Raw genomic sequence first — 20,734 nt, forward strand, 5'->3', positions numbered from 1 at the left:
TGTCCTTCTGTTGGATTTCAATTCCCTCTGTCCTACTATACTCCAACCCCCTATGTACAGCTGTACTTAAAATTCCTTGTATCTGCCAAACTCCATTAACCTATATCCTTTTACCTTACTTTAATTCCCTAGATCCTATATAACTCAATTTTCCTCTCTCCCATTGCCTCTATCTGACTGCACTCAGATCCAGTCTGGACATTTACATTCCATTATACTCCAAAACTCTCTGTCCTACTGTGCTTCAGTCCCTTCTGTCCTTCCATTGTACTCCAATCCCTTAGGCCTGGTTCACATTAGCGTTCGCTGTCCGGATTCGCCTGATCGGATCCGGACCGTATACTGTACAAACGGAACGTACATTCCGCATAGCAATGCAAAGTCTATGCGGACGTTCACATGCGTCCGTTCCGTACAGAACGGAGCCGGATCGGATGCGGACTCCGGACACTTTTCCAACATGCGCTATTTTTCGGGTCCGGATCATCCGGCCCACGCACTCGGGCCAGATCCTGACCCGAACATGCAGCCATGCTGTGCAATGAAAAACGGATGTTTCTCATCACACTGGCAATAGGACCGGATGCTTCCAGCACCGGTCCTATGCCACTTGGTGGGCCCGGACTACACGCCGGTATCCCCCATGCTTGCGGTGCCTTTCTGGCACTGCAATGTATCTAGTTCCGGCTACTTTATTGTAGATCCGCAACTTGTGGCAACTTGTGGCCACAGCAGAGACCCGTACGGTCTCTTTGCGGCCCCCGGACCCGGACACTTGCGGACTCGAACCGCAAGTGTGAACGGGGCCTTACAGACATTTCTGTCCTCCTGCTATACCACAACCCCTTCTGCTCTACTGTACTCTAATCCCCCAATGTCCTGATGTACTCCAGTACTCCATCTACTCCATTCCCCTCTGTACAATTATATGCCAATCCTCACTGTCCTTCAACAGTACTCCAATATCCTCTGTCCAACCATACTCCAACTTCATTGTCCTTCTACCATACTCTAATCCCCCATGTTCTTCTACTGTACTCCTGCAATCCTCAGCCCTACTATACTACCGTCTCCTCTGTCCAACCATACTCCAATTCCCTCTGTCCTTCTACTTGTACTTCTGCTGTACTCCTCCAATCCCTTCTGTACCGCAACTAGAGATGGCCCGAACGGTTTGCCGGCGAACTTGTTCACGCGAATCTCAGTGGTTCGCGGTCGCCACGAAACGCGATTTTTCTTCAAAAAAGTTTGTGTTCGCATTTTTCCCATAGACTTTAATGGCGCTGAATTTAACGGTTAATAGCTAAGCCCCATTACATGATATAAATCCCAAATGTGCAGGGTATGTAAATACGGACAGTGGGTATAAAAAAGAACTTATAGTTTTTGAGAAAATGGATTTTAAAATTCTCCTTCTGACCGTGGGAAAATTAAACACCCGCTGACTTTAGCGGTTAAAAACAAAGTCCCCTTACATAGTAGTAACACCAAATTTGCAGGGTAGGTAGAGGGGGTCAGTGACTGAAAGAAGAATTTTTTTTTCAAAAAGACTTTATACTTTTGAGAATATCGATTTTAAAATTTCAAAGAAAAATAGTATACATTTAAATTAAATGACAGTTCTTAGGGAAACAATTCCCGCCGACTTTAGCAGTTAATAGCAAAGGCCCCTTACATCCTAGCAACACCAAATTTGCAGGATATGTTAAAAAGATAGTGGGAAACCATATTTTAAAAAAACTAAGACTTTTTTTTTTGTTATGTTCAGAGTGTGGGAAATTTCCCCAAAAAAATGACGTGGGGATATTGTCGTGGGACATTTCCGAGGATATTGGCGCGGGAACTTTTTTTCAAAAGGTACAGGTAAGTATTTCTGGTTAATTAAGAACATTAAAGGACTTTTTTGTTGTTGTGTTTTTATTTCATTTAACCCTTTGTGTAAATGGGTAAGGGTACTTTGTACCCCTATACTTATTTCTCCTGGGAGGGGGGGTGGGCATCTGGGGTCCCCTTCTTAAAGGAGGCTCCCAGATGCCACCATGAACTCCCCCAGGGAGTCATTGCCCCCACCTTCTACTGGGGCACCGGAGGTGGGGAAGAGCCCCTTGTCCATGGATTGGACAAGGGCTCCAGGGGGGGAGGGGAAGGCTTGGCCGCCCCTCCCCCCCCCAAAGCCCCCCCAATACCATAGACCATGCGGGCTGGTATAGCTCAGAGTGCGAAGCCCCACGCGGCCGGGGCTCTGCATTCTGGCTATCCCAGCCTGCATGGGGACAAGGGGTTACAGAGAGCTCAGTAGGGGGGACTCCACGTGATTTTTTGGGTGGAAATTTCCCACACTCTGAACATAACAAAATAAAAAAAATACAATTTTTAAATTTTTTTTAAATATTGTTTCCTGCTATCTTTTTAAAGAGACTCTGTAACAATTTTTTCAGCCTTAGTTCTTCTATCCTATGAGTTCCTATGCCTGTTCTAATGTGCTGGGGCTTACTGCAGCTCTTCCTAATTACACTGTCTCTGTAATAAATCAATGTATCTTTCCTCTGTCCTGTTTGTCGGGCTAAGGCTTTGCTTGTGTGGAATGTGCAGGGCTGCTTGTGATTGGTAGAAGCGATACACACCCTCTGCAGGCCCCCTGCATACTCACACACTATGCTTAGCTGAGCCTATTAGAAGCTGGTTAGTTTGTTTGTAAACACTGCCTAAAACTGTTAATTACAAGCCAGGATTGCAGCAGAGAGTGGCAGAAACAGCACAGAGGGGCACAGGAGAAAATAAGGAATAGAATGGTATGCTTTTTAGTGTAAGAATATTAGAGTACAGATTCTCTTTAACATATCCTGCAAATTTGGTGTTGCTTGGATGTAAGGGGCCTTTGCTATTAACTGCTAAAGTCGGCAGGAATGGTTTCCGTAAGAACTGTCATTTAATTTAACCACTTAAGAACTCCCCAGCCCCCCCCCCCCCCTTTATGGCAAAGCTGCAGGGCCGCACAACAGAGCATGCTAGTGATTCCCCCCTCCTTTTCCCCCCACCAACAGAGCTCTCTGTTGGTGGGTTCTGATCGCCCCCACATTATTATTTATTTTTTTATAAATATTTTATTTATTTTTAATAAAATTGTACTTTTTTTTTCTATTCCTTTCCCTCCCTTTGTCCCCCAAGCCAGCCAATCATGCGATCCCAGCCAGCACCGCCCTCTAACAATCTTCCGAACGGCGCCACTCGGAGACTGAAGCTAGGTCTGAGCTCCGCCCCTAAGCAGGAGATAAGCGTGCATCCTGAACACGATCTCCTGCTAGCCCCATAGATGACCGTTTACACCAATTGGCATGGAGCGGTCCTGGGGCTGCCGCACTGCTCACACCAATTGGCGTGGAGCAGTCGGCAACTAGTTAAATGTATACTATTTTTCTTTGAAATTTTAAAACTGATTTTCTCAAAAAGTATAAGGTCTTTTTGAAAAAAATCTTTTTCCTCTTGTAGTCACTGACCCCCTCTACATACCCTGCAAATTTGGTGTTTCTACTACGTAAGGGGACTTTGCTATTAACCGCTAAAGTCGGCAGGCGTTTAATTTTCCCATGGTCAGAAGGAGAATATTCAAAATCCCTTTTCTCAAAAACTATCAGGTCTTTTTGAAAAAAAATGTTTTCCTCTTGTAGTCACTGATCCCCTCCAGGTGTTAGACCCCTTGAAACATCCTTTCCATCACATTTGTGGCCAGAAACAGTGTTTGTATTCTTCAAAGTTCGCCTGCCCATTGAAGTCTATTGCGGTTTCCCATGGTTCGCGCGAACACAAACTTTTGCTGAAGTTCGCGTTCGAGGTTCGCAAACCCAAAATCGGAGATTCAAGCCATCTCTAACCACAGCTCCTTCTGTGCTTCTGTACACTAATCTCCTCTGTCATCCTACTGTACTCCAATCGCCTGTCATCTTGCTGTACTCCACTCCTTTGTGTCCTACTTAGTGTTGGGCGAACAGTGTTCGCCACTGTTCGGGTTCTGCAGAACATCACCCTGTTCGGGTGATGTTCGAGTTCGGCCGAACACCTGACGGTGCTCGGCCAAACCGTTCGGCCACATGGCCGAACTAAGAGCGCATGGCCGAACGTTCCCCGAACGTTCGGCTAGCGCTGTGATTGGCCGAACGGGTCACGTGGTTCGGGCCCGAACGCGCTCTGATTGGCCGAACGGTCACGTGGTTCGGGTAAATAAATACCCGAACCACGTCATATCTCCGCCATTTCTCTGTGGGTTTAGCTTTGGGTAGGCAGGCAGGGTAGTTCGCTCTCCAGCCACGCTAGCCAGGGTCCCCCCCAGTCATTGTGTGTCGCTGCTGGGAACAGTAGTACACCGCTCGCTCAGCCACACTATATGTCATTCTGTTTACTGCCACTCTGTGTACCTCGCTCAGCCACACTATATAGCATTCTGTTTACTGTTCTGTGTCTGCTGGGAATAGTAGTACACCGCTCGCTCAGCCACACTATATAGCATTCTGTTCACTGTTCTGTGTCTGCTGGGAATAGTGGTACACCGCTCGCTCAGCCACACTATATAGCATTCTGTTTACTGTTCTGTGTCTGCTGGGAATAGTGGTACACCGCTCGCTCAGCCACACTATATAGCATTCTGTTTACTGTTCTGTGTCTGCTGGGAATAGTGGTACACCGCTCGCTCAGCCACACTATATAGCATTCTGTTTACTGTTCTGTGTCTGCTGGGAATAGTGGTACACCGCTCGCTCAGCCACACTATATAGCATTCTGTTTACTGTTCTGTGTCTGCTGGGAATAGTGGTACACCGCTCGCTCAGCCACACTATATAGCATTCTGTTTACTGTTCTGTGTCTGCTGGGAATAGTGGTACACCGCTCGCTCAGCCACACTATATAGCATTCTGTTTACTGTTCTGTGTCTGCTGGGAATAGTGGTACACCGCTCGCTCAGCCACACTATATAGCATTCTGTTTACTGTTCTGTGTCTGCTGGGAATAGTGGTACACCGCTCGCTCAGCCACACTATATAGCATTCTGTTTACTGTTCTGTGTCTGCTGGGAATAGTGGTACACCGCTCGCTCAGCCACACTATATAGCATTCTGTTTACTGTTCTGTGTCTGCTGGGAATAGTGGTACACCGCTCGCTCAGCCACACTATATAGCATTCTGTTTACTGTTCTGTGTCTGCTGGGAATAGTGGTACACCGCTCGCTCAGCCACACTTTATAGCATTCTGTTTACTGTTCTGTGTCTGCTGGGAATAGTAGTACACCGCTCGCTCAGCCACACTATATAGCATTCTGTTTACTGCCACTCTGTGTACCTCGCTCAGCCACATTATATAGCATTCTGTTCACTGTTCTGTGTCTGCTGGGAATAGTGGTACACCGCTCGCTCAGCCACACTATATAGCATTCTGTTTACTGTTCTGTGTCTGCTGGGAATAGTGGTACACCGCTCGCTCAGCCACACTATATAGCATTCTGTTTACTGTTCTGTGTCTGCTGGGAATAGTGGTACACCGCTCGCTCAGCCACACTATATAGCATTCTGTTTACTGTTCTGTGTCTGCTGGGAATAGTGGTACACCGCTCGCTCAGCCACACTATATAGCATTCTGTTTACTGTTCTGTGTCTGCTGGGAATAGTAGTACACCGCTCACCCGCCACTGTATAGCATTGTGCTCTGTGTCGCTGCTGGGAATAGTGGTACACCGCTCACCCGTCACTGTATAGCATTGTGCTCTGTGTCGCTGCTGGGAATAGTGGTACTGTATAGCATTTCTGTACTGCCACTGTACTGCTGCCAGTCAGCGTGTACTGTAAGGATAAGTGAAATGAGGAAGAAATCCGGTGAAAGAGGGAGGGGCAAGGGAAGAGGTGTTTCCCCTGACGGTTCACGTACAGGCCACAGGGGAGCACCCAAGAAAACCCACTCAATACCGCCCATGTTGTCCAGGACAACAACCCTCACAAATCCAAAAGAACAGGACCAGATAATTACTTGGATGACCTCTCAAGCGTCCAGCAGTGGGTTAAGCAGCACCAGCACATCACGCACGAGGTCCGAGTCCTCAGCCAGTTACAAGGAGCCAGTGGGCACAAAGCTGACACAACCGGCAGCGACACCACGCACACAACTGCCAGATAACCAGTCCGATGAATTACCTCAGGACACAATGGGGTATTCGCAGGAGCTATTCCCAGCCCAACAAACTTCCACCTTTCAAAGGTCAATGGAGGAACAGCCAGAAATGTTGTGCCTGGATTCACAACCGTTAACTGTGGGAAATGCACCGCGCACTGAAATACAAGGCGAGTCCGAGGAGGACTCGGAAACCCAAATCCCAGAGCAATTTGGGCAGGAGGGGTTGCAATTGCAGGAGGTCGGCCGACAAGATCTGGAAGACGACGTTGGCGTGTGCTGCGCAGAGGTTGTTGTGGGGAGCTCTACTCCACGGCGGCGGCCCACAATGACATATGACGAGTTTGAGGAGATGGAAGAGGAGGGTATGGACAATGTGGACAGAGACCCAGATTTTGTTTGTGAACGAGAACATCGCCGTCGTAGCAGCAGCACAGATGAGTCTGTTGAAGAACCCACTGCTGCACGAGTTCGCCTTGTGCCACAAGGTAGGCGGCGCGCAATTTCAGGCACCACAAGCGTGGACGTTCAAGTGAGAGGCAAAAGAGGAGCAAACAGAAATCGCCAGCAAGGAGGCAGGTGCTCCAAAGTCTGGGCTTTCTTTGAAGACTGCACTGAGGATGTTACCATGGCGATTTGCAAGGTGTGCAAGACCCGCCTGAGCAGGGGGAAAAGTATTAACAACCTCTCCACCACCAGCATGAGCCGTCACATGCTATCCAAACATCCCACTCTGTGGGCAAACGCGTCAGGACAGGGTACCAGAAACAACACTGCCTCCCTTGGGTTCACCAGACTCACCACCAGACTCGCCTCAGCAGCAGCAGTAGCCCAGCCATTGCATGGTTCACAACATTCACAAACATCAGACGACGCTGACACAGTCACTTTCCGGAGTAGTGCTCTTGAGGTCTCCCAGTGTTCATCAAACACAACAACCAACAGCCCTTCCGTGTGCAGCGCTACGGTTCAGTTGTCTGTGTCGGAGATGTTTGAGCGCAAGAGGAAATTGCCAGCAAATGACCCCCGGGCCGTGGCAGTAACAGCCAGCATAGCCAAGCTTCTGGCCTGCGAAATGCTGCCATATCGAGTGGTGGAGACAAACAGCTTCAAGGGCATGATGTCAGTGGCCATCCCACGTTACGTGGTTCCCAGCCGCTACCACTTTGCGCGCTCTGCAGTGCCTGAGTTGCATGAGCACGTGGTCAGCAAAATAACCCGAAGCTTGAAGAATGCCGTTGCCTGCAAGGTTCACCTCACCACTGACACCTGGACGAGTGCGTTCGGCCAGGGTCGATACATCTCCCTTACCGCGCACTGGGTGAACCTTGTGGAGCCTGGCAGCGATTCCTCACCTGCTACGGCACGGGTGTTGCCCACGCCACAAACAGCTGCACCGCCGTCCCTCCCACTGGATAACAACAGCAGCACCTACCTCTCTGACTCCTTCTCCTCCAACGCATCTCAAAGCTGTACCTCATCCGGAAACGCTAACCCAGCAGCAGTAGGATCGTGGAAGCAGTGCAGCACAGCTGTTGGCATGCGTCAGCAAGCGTTGCTGAAGCTAATCTGCCTTGGGGATAAGCAGCACACAGGGGAGGAAATTTGGAAGGGAATAAAGGAACAGACGGATTTGTGGCTGGCACCGCTGGACCTGAAACCGGGCATGGTTGTGTGTGATAATGGGAGTAATCTCATTCGCGCTTTAAGGTTGGCTAAGCTGACACACATCCCTTGCCTGGCGCACGTGATGGACCTAGTAGTTCAGCGGTTCCTGAGGACATACCCAGGCGTGGCCGATCTTCTGTTGAAGGTGCGTCGAGTGGCCAAACATTGTAGAAATTCCAGTACTGCTTCGGGGGCACTCGCCAAGATGCAGGAGCGCTTCAATCTCCCCCACCATCGCTTGCTGTGTGATGTCCCTACGCGCTGGAATTCTACGCTGCACATGCTAGCCCGCTTTTGCGAGCAGAAGAGTGCAGTGGTCCAGTACATGACGGCGCAGTACCGAGGCGCATCCGGCCAGCTGCCAAGCTTCTGTGGATCCGATTGGGCCAACATGTTGGACCTCTGCCAAGTCCTCCAAAATTTTGAGCAATCCACGTTGCTTGTGAGCAGTGACAACTCTTCAGTCAGCATTACCATACCACTGCTGTGTTTACTGAAGAGGTCGATGTTAAAAATCAAGGAAACAGCTGTCATGATGCAACTGGGGGAATCTGAAGGAGAAAACGATCAGCGTGATGGTACCAACATCAGGCCATCCGCCTCAGGGAACGCTGGCCCCAGCAGCTATGACGAAGAAGAGGAGGAGGAACAGCTGGAGTTGGAGCAGGAATTTCATGCCACCACTGACGAGGGCCAGAGCGGTGCACGTTGGACTTCCACAATTCAACGCGAATGGTCAGCAGAAGCAGACCAGGAGGAAGGTGACGACTATGATGCATCACAACAACTATCACAACGCTCACAAGAGGATGATGAGGATTCTGGTAGGACTCTGGCACACATGGCTCAATTCATGCTAGACTGCATTGAACGTGACCCACACATTGTGCGCATTCTGGACAACACCAATTACTGGGTTTATACCCTTCTGGATCCACGGTACAAACACAATGTTCCAAAACTGCTTGAAGAAAGAGTCAGACAGGTCAAAATGGAAGAATACCAGCAGGCCCTTGTGGAGACTTTAGAGAGGAGATTGACATCCTCCCCCTCCTCTAGCCAGTTGTACGCAGACAGACTGACTTCCGCAAACCCAGGACGACCAGGAGGGCAGCAAACAACGCAAGCCGCAGCTAGTACCCAAAAGGGAATGGTATCGGCAGTGTCCTTGGAGTGGGAAAATTTTCTGACACCCATGCAGCAGCAGCCCACTGAACAGCAAGCGTGCAGATCCACCTCCAACACCGATCGCCTGGAGAAGATGGTCAAGGACTACATGTCAGATGACGTAGCTGTGTCGAACAATCCATCTGCACCCTTCAACTATTGGGTATCGAAGCTAGACACCTGGCACGAACTGGCAATGTACGCAATAGAGGTGCTGGCTTGCCCGGCAGCCAGCGTTATGTCGGAACGCTGTTTCAGTGCTGCCGGAGGCATCGTCACAGATCGGCGTATCCGCCTCTCTACAGAAAATGCAGACCGTCTGACTCAAATTAAAATGAATCAATCCTGGATTGGAAATGACTACGCAACACTCCAGGACCCCAACCAAGTAACATGACCAATGAACATCTGGGATGGTGTAGCGTTTCCGGTCCCTGTTTATTGAACCTCTCATCTGTATTACATTTATGACTGCATGGCGGCAAAAAGCATTGCTGCTATATCCGCACGCTTCTTGCCCTCATGCAAGGCCTGGGTTGTTGTGTCTCACAAAGCGTGGCCTTCTCCTCCTGCGCCTGCTCCTGTTCCATCACGTCTGCTGCTGCTGGGTTAGCGTTGCCGCGTGGTCCCTGTTTATTGAACCACTTATCTTTATTACATTTATGACTGCATGGCGGTACAAAGCATGCTATCCGCACGCTTCTTGCCCTCATGCAAGGCCTGGGTTGTTGTGTCTCACAAAGCGTGGCCTTCTCCTCCTGCGCCTCCTCCTGTTCCATCACGTCTGCTGCTGCTGCTGCTGCTGGGTTAGCGTTGCCGGTCCCTGTTTATGGAACCTCTTATCTTTATTACATTTATGACTGCATGGCGGTACAAAGCATGCTATCCGCACGCTTCTTGCCCTCATGCAAGGCCGGGGTTGTTGTGTCTCACAAAGCGTGGCCTTCTCCTCCTGCGCCTCCTCCTGTTCCATCACGTCTGCTGCTGCTGCTGCTGCTGGGTTAGCGTTGCCGGTCCCTGTTTATGGAACCTCTTATCTTTATTACATTTATGACTGCATGGCGGTACAAAGCATGCTATCCGCACGCTTCTTGCCCTCATGCAAGGCCTGGGTTGTTGTGTCTCACAAAGCGTGGCCTTCTCCTCCTGCGCCTCCTCCTGTTCCATCACGTCTGCTGCTGCTGCTGCTGCTGGGTTAGCGTTGCCGGTCCCTGTTTATGGAACCTCTTATCTTTATTACATTTATGACTGCATGGCGGTACAAAGCATGCTATCCGCACGCTTCTTGCCCTCATGCAAGGCCGGGGTTGTTGTGTCTCACAAAGCGTGGCCTTCTCCTCCTGCGCCTCCTCCTGTTCCATCACGTGTGCTGCTGCTGCTGCTGCTGGGTTAGCGTTGCCGGTCCCTGTTTATGGAACCTCTTATCTTTATTACATTTATGACTGCATGGCGGTACAAAGCATGCTATCCGCACGCTTCTTGCCCTCATGCAAGGCCGGGGTTGTTGTGTCTCACAAAGCGTGGCCTTCTCCTCCTGCGCCTCCTCCTGTTCCATCACGTGTGCTGCTGCTGGGTTAGCGTTACCGGTCCCTTTTCCTGGAACCTCTTATATGTATTACATTTATGACTGCATGCCGACAAAAAACATGTTACCTGTGCAAAGAAAACAGACATTTCCCGCATTTAAAAGACAGTTTTCCCTTTGAAACTTTAAAATCGATTTTCTCAAAAACTATAAGCTCTTTTTGCTAATTTTTTTTCCTCTTGTACCCACTCCCAAGGTGCACATACCCTGTAAATTTGGGGTATGTAGCATGTAAGGAGGCTTTACAAACCACAAAAGTTCGGGTCCCCATTGACTTCCATTATGTTCGGAGTTCGGGTCGAACACCCGAACATCGCGGCCATGTTCGGCCTGTTCGGCCCGAACCCGAACATCTAGATGTTCGCCCAACACTAAGTCCTACTATAGTCAGTTCCCCTTCTCTCCTACTGTACTCCAGTCTTCTCTTCTACTGGGCCACAATCCTCTGTCCTCATACTGTACTCCAGTCTCCTTTGCCCTACTGCACTCCAATTCCCTTTGCAAAACAGAAATTTGTCTTCTTAAAACAGAAAGTATTTGTGATTATTCTGGTTAGAGTGAGCATTTGATGTCACAACAATGCATCGCTGCTGATGTCTCCCTCAGTGTACCACAATTACCTCCATCATTCTGTTTCTAGTTCCCGCTCTTTGTACCATAAATGTAGTACCTTGGTTCTTCTACCATACTCCAATCCCACTGTCCATTCACTGTACTCCAGCCCCTCTCTACTTCTGCTGTACTCCAACCCCCTCTGCCCTACTGCACTCCAGCCCCTCTCTACTTCTGCTGTACTCCAACCCCCTCTGCTCTACTGCACTCCAGCCCCCTCTCTACTTCTGCTGTACTCCAACCCCCTCTGCCCTACTGCACTCCAGCCCCCTCTCTACTTCTGCTGTACTCCAACCCCCTCTGCCCTACTGCACTCCAGCCCCCTCTCTACTTCTGCTGTACTCCAACCCCCTCTGCCCTACTGCACTCCAGCCCCCTCTCTACTTCTGTTGTACTCCAACCCCCTCTGCCCTACTGCACTCCAGCCCCCTCTCTACTTCTGCTGTACTCCAACCCCCTCTGCTCTACTGCACTCCAGACCCTCTCTACTTCTGTTGTACTCCAACCCCCTCTGCTCTACTCAGTGGTGTAGCTAAGGAGCTGTGGGCCCCGATGCAAGTTTTACAATGGGGCCCTCCAAGCACTATATACATAACAATTGATACGGTGCACCAAAACCTGCCAATGACAACCACAATGTCAGAGGTGCAAGAAGGATATGGGAAACAGCTTGTTAGTGATTACCACTATTCAAAATATCTATAGAAGTGATTATTATGAGCACAGGACCAATAGAGAGCTAATACTGTAGTTGAGGGAGGGCCCTTTGGGGCACCTCTGGCCTAAGGGGCCCCGATGCGGTTGCTACCTCTGCACCCCCTATTGCTACGCCCCTGGCTCTACTGTACTTCCCTCTCTGCTGCTACTTTACTCCAGTCTCAAGGCTGGGGGTGGTTTGGGATCTGCTCCATGCTACATTTCATCCTCCGAGTCCAAATACTTACCCATTCTCAGTGAAAAAGAGGAAGATTTGGGAGAATGTAGAGGGGCATGGAGCGCTGTATCCACACCTGTTATAGTGTGCCCGCCCGGGGCGCTGGGCGGAGTGGCGGGGGGGGAGAAGCAGTGGGGGACAGTGGGTATAGCTGAGTTACAACTCACCTTCTGTGATCCCCAGCAGCCTCTTTCTTCTTCCTTCCCAGCATCCGCGCATGGGTAACAGCGCCCCCTTCACAGCAGGAAGAAGAAAGACTGTGGGGGATTGGGGAAGGTGAGTTGTAACTTAGCTATGCCCACTCTGCAGTGCCTATGCTGGAGGCATCTACCTATCTAAACTACACTGGGGGAACCTACCTATCTAACCTATACTGGGGGAACATACATAGCTAACACATACTGGAGGCCCCTACCTATCTAACCGATACTGGAAGCGCACACCTATCTAAGCTATACTGGGGACACCTATCTATCTAACCTATGCTGGAGGCACCTATCTATCTAATCTACACTGGGGGCAACTACATAGCTAAGCTATACTGGGGGCAACTACTTAGCTAAGCTATACTGGGGGCAACTACCCATCTAACCTATACTGGAAGCACATACCTAGCTAAGCTATACTGGGGACACCTACCTATCTCTAACCTATGCTGGGGGCAGCTACCTATCTAACCTATGCTGGGGGCAGCTACCTATCTAACCTATGCTGGAGGAACCTACCTATCTAATCTATGTTGGGGGCAACTACCTAGCTAAGCAATACTGGAGGCACCTACCTATTACTGGGGGCACCTATCTAACCTAATCTGGTAGCACCTACCTATCAAGCCTATACTGGAGGCACCTACATAGCTATCCTATAATGGGGGCAACTATACTGGCTACCTGTACTAGGGGCAGGTGGAAAGAGGAGACTCCGCACAATGTTGTATCCAAAATTGTATCCACCTTTATTAGAACAAATAAAAACATTCAGCTGGGGGCATCTATGCCTGGCTACCTATATGGGGGGGGGGGGAAGCTATAGCTGTCTCCTTACACTGGGGGCAAATAGACCTTGCTAACCTATACTGCAGGCACCTATTCCTGGCTCCATGGGGAGGAGGGGCACAATTTTTACTCCCTCGCCCTGGGTGCAATTTAGCCTAGATACTGCCCTGGCTGTAGCCAGAGGTAGAGACCAGTATAAGTCACGATGTATACTAAAAAAGAATCATTTGTGATTAGCTGCATGGTTTGGAATTGTACAGTATAAACCGTATGTGCCTGATCAGCGCTTTTTATCCAGGGCTTCACTAATACTTCTATTTAACCCTGAGTCCCGTGCCAATCAATCTTTTAGGATAAGTTAACCCTCTTTGCCGCAACCCATTTGCACAAAAGCTCTGTTTTAGTTTTGTCTCAAGCAGAACTGGATTTTGTGTTAAACCGCTCATTCTTTGTGTCTGTAAGAAGCTGCCAGGTTTTCGCAATGTATATCCCTCATTTACTTCAAAGAACCATTTTTTTAGCAAGAAGACTTTATTCAGCATTCTCCCTTATGACATTTTCTAGAGAAACATAATTCTAATCATTTTAGTGGTGCATCATGCCAAAAAAATTAATATCCAGTCTTCAAAGGACTACTGTGACCAATTTGCCCATTTCTTCTCAGAGAAAGTCTCTGCTATATGATCTGCCATCCAATTTACAGCATCTGAGCCTAATACAGCACCAAAGACCATTAGCAGAGAAAACGTACAGTGGGTTGCAAAAGTATTCGGCCCCCTTGAAGTTTTCCACATTTTGTCACATTACTGCCACAAACATGCATCAATTTTATTGGAACTCCACGTGAAAGACCAATACAAAGTGGTGTACATGTGAGGAGTGGATCGAAAATCATACATCATTCCAAACATTTTTTACAAATAAATAACTCCAAAGTGGGGTGTGCGTAATTATTCGGCCCAGGGATGGTCGTAGGTAGCCAACTTCGCTACGCTGGAACTACGCGTATTTTTACGCAAATACGCTTCGCAATCTACGCCACTGAAATCGGGCACTTCGCTACGTTTGCATACCGTAGACTACGCAATGAAATACGCAAGCGTCACGTATTGCGTAGCGTAGTTGATGCGACCGCTTATGCCCTTATGCGGAAAAATTTCCGCAATAATCTGCTAACTATGCGCATTCATAAACTAATTTGAGCATACTTTACAACGTTCAATGCGGAATTGTATGCGTATAAAGGGCAATAAAACTTCTGCGCATGCGCAATGACCCATATAAATGCAGTTACCGCACGCGTAGTTGACTTCGCAATACATACGTCAACTACGCGTAGCGGGCGAAGCTACGCATAGCGGGACTACGACTACGCGGAAATGCGTAAGTGTAGTCGTTAAACTTCGCGTACGAACTACGATGCGTAGTTGCGTACTACGATGCGTAGATTCGCTCTGGCGTAGTTTACGAGCAACCCTGATTCGGCCCCCTGAGTCAATACTTTGTAGAACCACCTTTTGCGCAATTACAGCTGCCAGTTTTTAGGGTATGTCTGAAATCTTTGCCCATTCTTCTTTGCAAAACAGCTCCAGCTCAGTCAGATTAGATGGACAGCGTTTGTGAACAGCAGTTTTCAGATCTTGCCACAGATTCTCGATTGGATTTAGATCTGGACTTTGACTGGGCCATTCTAACACATGGATATGTTTTGTTTTAAACCATTCCATTGTTGCCCTGGCTTTATGTTTAGGGTCGTTGTACTGCTGGAAGGTGAATCTCCGCCCCAGTCTCAAGTCTTTTGCAGTCTCCAAGAGGTTTTCTTCCAAGTTTGCCCTGTATTTGGCTCCATCCATCTTCCCATCAACTCTGACCAGCTTCCCTGTCCTTGCTGAAGAGATGCACTCCCCGAGCATGATGCTGCCACCACCATATTTGACAGTGGGGATGGTGTGTTCAAAGTGATGTGCAGTGTTAGTTTTCCGGCACACATAGCGTTTTGCATTTTGGCCCAAAAGTTCCATTTTGGTCTCATCTGACCAGAGCACCTTCTTCCACATGGTTGCTGTGTCCCCCACATGGCTTGTGGCAAACTGCAAATGGGACTTCTTATGCTTTTCTGTTAACAATGCCTTTCTTCTTGCCACTCTTCCATAAAGGCCAACTTTGTACAGTGCATGACTAATAGTTGTCCTATGGACAGAGTCTCCCACCTGAGCTGTAGATCTCTGCAGCTCGTCCAGAGTCACCATGGGCCTCTTGACTGCATTTCTGATCAGCGCTCTCCTTGTTCGGCCTGTGAGTTGGTGGATGGCCTTGTCTTGGTAGGTTTACAGTTGTGCCATACTCCTTCCATTTCTGAATGATTGCTTGAACAGTGCTCCGTGGGATGTTCAAAGCTTTGGAAATCTTTTTGTAGCCTAAGCCTGCTTTAAATTTCTCAATAACTTGATCCCTGACCTGTCTTGTGTGTTATTTGGACTTCACGGTGTTGTTGCTCCCAATATTCTCTTAGACAACCTCTGAGGCCCTCACAGAGCAGCTGTATTTGTACTGACATTAGATTACACACAGGTGCACTCTATTTAGTCATTAGCACTCATCAGGCAATGTCTATAGGCAACTGACTGCACTCAGATCAAAGGGGGCCGAATAATTATGCACACACCACTTTGCAGTTATTTATTTGTTAAAAATGTTTGGAATCATGTATGATTTTTGTTCCACTTCTGACTTGTACACCACTTTGTGTTGGTCTTTCATGTGGAATTCCAATAAAATTGATTCAGGTTTGTGGCAGTAATGTGACAAAATGTGGAAAACATCAAGGGGGCCGAATACTTTTGCAACCCACTGTAACACCTTGGTCAAATTTCAAGGAAATTGATGAAGAAGTCACATCAAGCATCCTCCTTCACCTCCGCCTAACTACCTGTGACCTGGATCCTGGCCCAACACAGTTCATGTTGAACTCCCCTGACCTCTTTGTACCGGTATTCCTCAAAATTGTAAACTGCTCCTTACAATCGGGTATATTTCCTGCTTTACTGAAGGAAGCAATCATCAGGCCTCTCCTCAAAAAACCTTCCCTGGACCCAGAAGCAATGACCAGCTACAGACCTGTCTCCAGCCCCGTTTCTATGGGCGTGCGATACGTGCACTCGCCCGGGGCGCTGTATTGTTGCGGCCTGATGGGGGCGCTGTGGCAGTGGGAGCCGGTATAATAGTAATAACTCACCTTCGTTCAGCAAAATAGCCGATCTCGTCCCACGCTGCTGCTTCAATGTACTTCCTTTCCCGGCATCTGTCTCAGTAACAGCGCCCCCTGTGATGATGTTCCGCATGTCAACACAGGGGGCGCTGTTACTGAGACAGATGCCGAGACAGGAAGTACATTGAACCAGCGTGAGATGAGATCGGCTATTCTGCTGAAGAAAAAGGTGAGTTATTACTATTATGCCCGCTCCCACCACCACTGCAGCACCTACCTACCTAATCTATACTGCAGCACCTACCTAACCTATACTGCAGCACCTACCTACCTACCTACCTAATCTATACTGCAGCACCTACCTACCTACCTACCTAATCTATACTGCAGCACCTACCTACCTACCTACCTACCTAATCTATACTGCAGCACCTACCTACCTACCTACGCTATACTGCAGCACCTACCTACCTAATCTATACTGCAGCACCTACCTAACCTATACTGCAGCACCTACCTACCTAACCTATACTGCAGCTCCTACCTAACCTATACTGCAGCACCTACCTACCTACCTAATCTATACTGCAGCACCTACCTACCTACCTAATCTATACTGCAGCACCTACCTACCTACCTAATCTATACTGCAGCACCTACCTACCTACCTACGCTATACTGCAGCACCTACCTACCTAATGTATACTGCAGCACCTACCTAACCTATACTGCAGCACCTACCTACTTAACCTATACTGCAGCACCTACCTACCTAATCTATACTGCAGCACCTACCTACCTACCTAATCTATACTGCAGCACCTACCTACCTACCTAATCTATACTGCAGCACCTACCTAATCTATACTGCAGCACCTACCTAACCTATACTGCAGCACCTACCTACCTAACCTATACTGCAGCACCTACCTACCTACCTACCTAATCTATACTGCAGCACCTACCTACCTAACTTATACTGCAGCACCTACCTACCTACCTACCTAACCTATACTGCAGCACCTACCTACCTACCTACCTAATCTATACTGCAGCACCTACCTACCTACCTAATCTATACTGCAGCACCTACCTACCTAACTTATACTGCAGCACCTACCTACCTACCTACCTAACCTATACTGCAGCACCTACCTACCTACCTACCTAATCTATACTGCAGCACCTACCTAACCTATACTGCAGCAACTACCTACCTAACCTATACTGCAGCACCTACCTACCTACCTAACCTATACTGCAGCACCTACCTACCTAACCTATACTGCAGCACCTGCCTACCTACCTAATTTATACTGCAGCACCTACCTACCTACCTACCTAATCTATACTGCAGCACCTACCTACCTCACCTATACTGCAGCACCTACCTACCTACCTAATCTATACTGCAGCACCTACCTACCTACCTACCTACCTAATCTATACTGCAGTCACCTTCCTAATAAGCTATACTGCAAACACTTACCTACCTAACCTATACAGCAGTCACTTACCTTCCTAACCTATACTGCAGTCACTTACCTACCTAACCTATACAGCAGGCACCTAATTATCTAAGCTATACTGCAATCACTTACCTACCTAACCTATACTGCAGTCACCTACCTATCTAAGCTATACTGCAATTACTTACCTACCTTACCTATACCACAGTCACTTACCTACCTAACCTATACTGCAGTCATTTACCTAACCCATACTGGCACCTACCTATCTAAGCTGTACTGCAGTCACCCACCTATCTAACCTGTACAGCAGTCACTTACCTACCTAACCTATACTGCAGTCACCTACCTATCTAACCTATACTGGCACCTACCTATCTAACATATACAGCAGTCACTTACCTACCTAACCTATACTGCAGTCACCTACCGACCTAAACTATACTGCAGTCACTTACCTACCTAAACTATACTGCAGTCACCTACCTATCTAACTTATACTGCAGTCACTTACCTACCTAACCTATGCAGCAGACACCTACCTATCTAACCTATACTGGGGGCATCTACCTATCTAACCTATACGGCAGGCACCTAGCTAATCAACACATACTGGTGGCACCTACGTAGCTAACCTACACTGTGGGCACCTATACCTGGCTCCACGGTGGGGGGGGGGGGGGGGGGGGGCGATTTTTACACCCTCGCCCTGGGTGAAATTTAGCCTAGAAACTGCCCTGCCTGTCTCTAACCTTCCCTTTCTGGGTAAGGTCATTGAAAAATCCGTATACCTCCAGCTAGAAGCCAAAATCTTACAAAACAAAAGTTATGACCCATTCCAGTCTGGTTTCAGGAAACATCACAGCATTGAAACTGCCCTCATCCAAATATGCAACCACCTGCACATGGCAAGAGACAGAGGAGAGTGCTCGATCCTCATACTGCTAGACCTTTCTGCAGCCTGTGATACAGTTGACCATGACATCTTGATAAGCAGGCTTCAGGAATACTGCAGCATTAATGGCATAGTTCTTCAGTGGTTCCAATCCTTCTTGAGTGGCAGAACCCAAGAAGTGTCTATGGGGCCCTTCCTGTCCACCTCTGTACCACTTAAGTATGGGGTCCCAGGGCTCAATCCTTTCTCCCCTGCTTTTCATGATTTACATGTTACCGCTTGGAAAACTAATCCCAAAATACGGCCTGACATACCACTGCTATGATAACGACACCCAATTATATATTTCCTTGTGTGGTGGTGTGACAGACCCAAACACATAACGCCAGTCCTGCACTCCCTTCACTGGCTACCTATAAAATGGAGGGTCCTATTCAAGATCGGCCTACTGACATTTAAATCACTAAATAATCTAGGCCCTGGATACATGAAAGAAATGTTTCAGCTGCGTAGCAATCCCCGCATTCTCAGATCCACAGGTTCTAATAATGTAGTCATACCCAGAGTCCACTGGGAAACTTTTGGTCCCAGAGCGTTCTTTCATGCTTCTTCTAAGTTATGGAACTCCTTACCTCAACAGATCAGGACAGCTCCATCTCTGGACGTGTTTAAAACCAGACTGAAAACCCACCTGTTCAGTTTGGCATTTTCAGAAATATAATTTTTGTTATTGTGTGAATACTTCATCCTACTACCAACTAAGCCTAAGCGCTTTGAGTCCTATGGGAGAAAAGCGCTATGGAAATGTTATTGTTGTATTGTTGTATCATGCTTTGGGAAAGGCCATTGAGCTTTATCTGCCACAATGTACAATCAGCCGGGCTCTGCCTAGGACAAGTAAATATAAACAAATCGCCTCGATTCCAAAACAAATAGTTTCCTGGAATCCAGAGTAGAAGTCAGCAGAAGCTCCCACTTTGAAGTTTTTGCATCTGCACAATGTAACCTGTCAATCACTCAATCCTGAAAGCCAATAGAAAGATCCTGATGTGATTGACATGCACAACACACCCATGGCACATCCACAGTGGGAAGTCAGGAAGGAACCCTTGGTAAACAAAGTTTCTCTGTATATACTGTAAGACAGACTCCTTTTTTCCTGGAGGTCACTCTCTCGCTCTTTCCTTTTAACTTAGCTTTCTTCTTTGCATCACATAGCCTAGATTACATTTCCAAAAGCTGAACTTAGGTCAGTTTTATAGTGCTGACTTATGATTGCAGTGTAATGCCAAGATGTGCAATAATATTCCTATTCTTGCTTTGCTGATGTAATAAAGAAAGGTGACACTATGCACCTTGTATTTCTGATTGAAGCCAATAAATGTCCTTACATTATACATTAGCCCTTAATTGATTCTGTAACTGATGCCATGAGTGTGTGGGTGGGAGGCTCGCATGGGCTTCCCGCACCTCCTGCGGCCCGCTGTCTGTCCCCGTTCATCTAAAAATGGTCCCAGTCCGAAGCAGTGGTTCTTTAACTGCTTGAAAAAGTCTGTAGTCCAGTGCATTTCAAGAGGCTAAGTTCAGTCATTGTACCGCTGGTGCCGAACAGTGGTTACCAAGGGCAACCAATTAATCCCATTCTGTCAGTGTCCAACACCTTTTGGGATCCAGGCAATGGGCTGTTGTGAAGGCAAATAGGGGTCCTACCCAGTATTATACAGCTTGCCTAACAAAGTGTTCAATGAGTTTTTAGACCTTTAAACGGTAACATCTTTATGGGTCACTTACCTGAACTTCAGCAGCAACTTTAGAAAGAGTGCTCGCATTGCTGGTGTTCTCTCCAATACATCCTTAAATATTGACTCTGTACGTGAAGAAATAGATTCTTGTTTATTGAACACAACAGTCTGAAACAGACACAGAATGATGATACACATTTCTGGTGCATGTAAAATCCATTTGAGAAAACAAGCCAGTGAAAGATTGATGTCATTTCATAAATTCTGCTGTTGGCTTTTAAATGATGCTTTCATTGGTAAACTCA

The 20,734-nt window shown here is 47.9% G+C and overlaps 1 protein-coding gene across 1 annotated transcript in view; it reads right to left on the reverse strand.

Moving 5' to 3' along the window:
• Positions 1-20,734, reverse strand: part of LOC137504562 (E3 ubiquitin-protein ligase RNF213-like) — a 526,907-nt gene that overhangs the window by 214,759 nt on the left and 291,414 nt on the right. The window contains exon 33 of the mRNA XM_068233144.1: positions 20,479-20,597. Coding sequence (XP_068089245.1) covers positions 20,479-20,597 — 119 coding nt within the window. The remainder of the gene's footprint in view (positions 1-20,478; positions 20,598-20,734) is intronic.

This window comes from Hyperolius riggenbachi, chromosome 4, assembly GCF_040937935.1.
Source record: "Hyperolius riggenbachi isolate aHypRig1 chromosome 4, aHypRig1.pri, whole genome shotgun sequence".
Lineage (NCBI taxonomy): Eukaryota > Metazoa > Chordata > Amphibia > Anura > Hyperoliidae > Hyperolius > Hyperolius riggenbachi.